The sequence below is a fragment of the Hyaena hyaena genome, unplaced genomic scaffold, assembly GCF_003009895.1.
Source record: "Hyaena hyaena isolate Hyena2069 unplaced genomic scaffold, ASM300989v1 scaffold_46, whole genome shotgun sequence".
NCBI lineage: Eukaryota > Metazoa > Chordata > Mammalia > Carnivora > Hyaenidae > Hyaena > Hyaena hyaena.
In genome coordinates, this window is record NW_024080678.1 from 461882 (window position 1) to 466308 (window position 4427).

General features: G+C 55.8%; 1 protein-coding gene across 1 annotated transcript; it reads right to left on the reverse strand.

The window, feature by feature from the left end:
• Positions 1-216: 216 nt before the first annotated feature.
• APOL6 (apolipoprotein L6) lies at positions 217-4218 on the reverse strand. The gene is made up of 3 exons (XM_039230418.1): positions 4163-4218; positions 1469-2303; positions 217-582 (listed from the first exon to the last, which is right to left on the reverse strand). The coding sequence occupies exons 1-3, from the start codon at positions 4216-4218 to the stop codon at positions 448-450; spliced, it is 1026 nt and encodes a 341-aa protein (XP_039086349.1). The 3' UTR covers positions 217-447.
• Positions 4219-4427: the final 209 nt, after the last annotated feature.

The following is a 4427-nucleotide window of genomic DNA, read 5'->3' on the forward strand; positions in this document are numbered from 1 at the left end:
CCCTAAGTTGCTCAGAGAACTTGGGGAGGAAAGGAGGACGCCTGGGCCTCTCTCCTTCCTGATGGAATCTGGTCCAGTAGGTTCCAGTGACATCCCTGTGTTACCCAGCATTACTGCGGGGGGGGGGGGGGAGGAAGAGAGCAGAGCGAGGCAACCGGAAAGGTGAGCACAAGGTGCCCTTCACCTAAGGGACCCTCCTTGTCTTACGGTCTGAGCTTAGCAGAGAGCCTGCGTGCAAGTGAGTGAATGGGGGGCAGACAAAGCAGTGGCGATGAGGTGGCCCCCAGAGACGAATGGGGGACAATGAAGAAGCCAGGTGGCAAAGGAGAGGCAAGACCTCACAACCCTTACTAGCGGACAGCGCCCCCAGGACGCAGGCACACCTCCCGGCTGCTCAGTCTCCAGGCATCACTTCTGCCAACCCAGCCCGCCTCCACCCTGTCCCGTTTAATTCTGCTCAGAGGCCCCTGGGCTCAGCCTGCCCTGGGGTGCTGCTTCCCCACGCCTGGCTGGGGGCTGGGGCAGAGACCCCGCGGCTCCGCCTGAAGATGAGCTCCTGGACCTTTCCTCTTGCAAGAGTTTCTGTAAAGAAACAAACAGAGCAGTCACAGGGGAGCCACAGAGAACTCCAGGGCGGCCTGGAGGGCAGCTCCGGGTGCTTCTGCACTCAGGCTTCCTGGCTTTGTATCCCCACTCTGCCACCGCCTAGCGGAGCACTTGGCGAGTCCCAGAAGCTCCCCGTCTCAGCCGGCTGGGGCTGCCCTAGCGGATTCCCACAGGCGGGGCGCCTTGAATAATGGGAATCTATTTTCTCCTAGTTCTGGAGGCTCCAGCCCATTAGGTTTCTGCCCATTGAGATCAGTGGGGACTCCGGCCCATTGAGATCCCTCTCTGGGCTTGCTGATGGCCATCTCCTCGCCATGGGCTCCCGCAGCCTTTCCTCTGTGCAGGTGCAGGGAGAGAGAGAGAGAGAGAGAGAGCTCTTGTGTTCCCTCCTCTGCTTAGAAGGACACAGTCTCATAGTATCACCCCTTCCTGTGGCCTGACTCAGCCCCAGTCACTTCCCAAAGGCCCCACCTCCACCTCATCACATCGGGGCTTCAACCTATGAATGTTCTGGGGACACGTCAGTCCGCAACTCCCCTTGTGGCTCAGTGCCCTCTTCTGTACAACCGGGAAGGCCCTCTTAGAGCACTGAGCGAGAATAGAAGGCAGAAGGCATGCCCAGGTCTGTCCAGGACAGGCGCCATTTTCATCGAGATGCACCTGATGTCATTTGGACCTCAAGGGCCACCATCTGCCCCACATCCTCAGGAGCATCCAAGTGAACTTCACGCACACATACACGCCCACATACATGCACACTGGCTCCTTTAACACCCTTCCCGTAGACCTTGGTGCCCATAAGCCCCAGTTAAAGCGTCCCCCCTCCCTCCAGCCCTGCCAAAGAGGAAGATGTCAGCCTCACCCTCCGCTGCAGGCTCCTGTATAGCTGGGTGAGTTCTGTCAGCGTCCTTTCCAGCTCCCAAGTCCGGGCCCTCAGCTCCTCCGCAGACTTTGTCGTTGATCCTTCCTTCAGTTGCTTCCAGTCCTTCAGGAGGGCGGTCAGGTCCTGGCTGAGGGATAAGCCCACCATCGCACTCCCCAGCAAGCGGACATTTGTTGGCATCAGCAGCGTTGTGCCTTTGAAGGCCCTTTGCACCTGCCTGCTCCTCCGGGCTGAGACTTGGCCAGTGGTCAGGAGACGCTTGGCAGCAGTGGCCAGACGCGGGTGGGCTCTGGCTATCCGAAAGGCACGGATGTTCTTCTTAATCTCCTCCATGGCACTTCCACAATCATAGGCCATCTTTCCAACAGCCACGAGGTAAGATGCCTTCCGTCGCCCAGGCTCCCAGGCCTCGTGGCCATGGCTGGGCACTAAGCTGCTGGCCTGAGCTCGGGCTTCGTGATGCCAAAAGTGTCCCAAAATGTGGGCCAAGATGCTGGTGACCCCAGCAGCTGTCCCCAAACCTCTACCAGCAGCGGAGAACATCAGACTTCCTCCTGCCGTGGCTGGAGCGAGGACCAGACCCAGGATGCTCATGGCTCCAGAGACCACTGCCATGGAGCTGGCCGCCATGTTGGCCTTGGCGAGCGTTTGGTGGGTTGTGTCAATGTGGTCTGCAAGGGCGTGGAGCTTTCTGATGCCCGCTTCTAGCTCCCCTTTCATGACCGCGAACTCTTCCAAAAATGCTATCTCTTCAGCCGATAGATCCTTCTCTTCTTGCTGCATGCCGTCACACGGAAGAATGTCACCCTGGTCCCTGTGGGTGAGTGGAATGAAGATTTCACTTCAGCCTCCCTGGTGGCAAAGTCACATTCTCAGGCCCATTGTGGTTTCTGGACGCTCTCGCCATTCCTGACCCTGAGTCCTTCCTGCATCTCCCTGACACCTCCGTTACCTCTGACCCAGCCGAGGAGAGCCCCAGAATATTGTCGGGAGCTGCTGCTTCCGTGAAGAGAAGAAATACATAAGAGGGGCTTCTGGAGGGAAGATGGAAGAAACACAGCCTTGGCTAAAGAGATGGAGAAGGTAGATGGGTCCTGAGGGGCATTTTCAGCCTTGTTCAGAGACACGGTCACCCAGGAGGGGGCAGGGGGGATGGTAAGATCTGAGTGAAGATAAGCAACGTGCGTCTAATGGAAGGACAGGTGTGGGGAAAGCAGGAGAAAGAGGAGACCAGGTCGAGAGCCCCGTAGGTGGGGACGAGCCAGAGGAAGGAGGCGCCATATTGTACAATGCAGCCTACACATCCCTGACCTTGAGTCTGGCTACTGTGGTGACCTTTGCTTCCATCAGGAGCTATACGCCAAGAGGGCTGAGGTGGGATATCACCAGTGTTCCGGAGGTTCTCCTCGGCACGTGGCCAGCTTCACTTGGCCACTCAAACAGGGATTGGTCCTCCGTGGAAGATGTCAGGGACCAAGGGGCCCAGGCCTCTTCTCTCCAGTATCTCAAGGTACAAAGTATCAAGGGATCTTGGTCACCCCAGCGGAGTCTGACTTTTATGGGAGAGCAGTATCAGGGAAGAGCAAACCTACTCCAAGAGCCATTGCTCCGCCAGGGCGAGCTTAGGCGGCCTGGTGAGGACACAGATTCCCTGGCCCAGAGGAGAGAATCAGAAGTGGACAGGACCCAAGCTGCCTCCTTTACTTTTCAGCAGAGGGAACAGAAGCCCAGAGAGGGATGGGAGACTCCCCCTAAGGAACATGTGAGGTGGAGACAGAGCTTCGAGAACCTTCTGTTCTGCTGGCTGCTTCTTTCTCATCTGTCAGCTGATGTCAGGAATTCCTTACTGAGGTATATATGCAAATACCTTTGGGTCTCTCTCTCTCTCTCTTCACACACACACACACACACACACACACACACACACACACACACAAACAAATTTCTTAATGGGAAAGGTTGAAAACCAAATATACATCCCAAGGAAACCCCTTAGCATTAATGACTAGCAAATTCTGGCTCAATTACCAGTTAATCAGCAGCTGCAAGTCAGGTCACAGAGCAGGGTTTGGGGGGCTTGCCCCAAAGGGGAGGGATGAAGGCAAGAAGCCAAATGCTGCCAAGGACCCCTAAACTCCGTAGATCCCACAACTCAGCCCTGCCTGCTCTCTGTTTCCTCAAGTGGATATGGACAAAGAAGAGAAAGGGTGAGCAGATGCATGGGTTGACACCCTGCTCTGCGCTAACTACAGAGTCAGAGGCGGTGGTGCCCACTGATGGGTGCAGAGTCGCGGTCCCACCGAAGGAGGCACCACGCCGTCTAGATGCCCTAACCCACTTAGCGAACATTTGCTGATTGTCCGCCTTGTGATGCAAGCTGCTGGGGGCTCCATCCACTGATGAACGGATAATCAGGACTTAATTTATCAATGCGGGGACATGAAGGGGGTTTTTTGGGTGACATGTGAGCCTTCACGTCCCTCCCCTCTGCAAGGGGGGCAGTTTCTGCCCTCTAAGGCCTCTGCCCAGTGTCAGGCATCAGGCTGGATCTCGCCTTCTCTGCAAAATATTTAGTATAGTCCACAGAAGTTTTTTCTCCTTGTCGCATATCAGGAGGATACCTAGAACGTTCCAGCAGAAGCAGCCTTCCCCAGGGAGAAAGCTCTCAGTTACCTCTGCAAACCTACAGCAGCCTCAAAGCCTTCCTCTTTCTCTTCCTGGTCATCCATCAGCTCCCAGGACTCCAAAGCTGTGCTCGCTCTGCCCGTGGGAGACTGAGAGGTGTCCTTGCCAGGCAGCCAGCCTTCTGCCAGGGCACATGGAAAGCAAGGTTACTGCTGGTGCCCTGATCCTTGGGAAATTCTAGGTTTACAGAGGGATTTTATGATTATGCAATCAAATAATGAAAGACTCACAATGTACTAAATATTTGCAAACT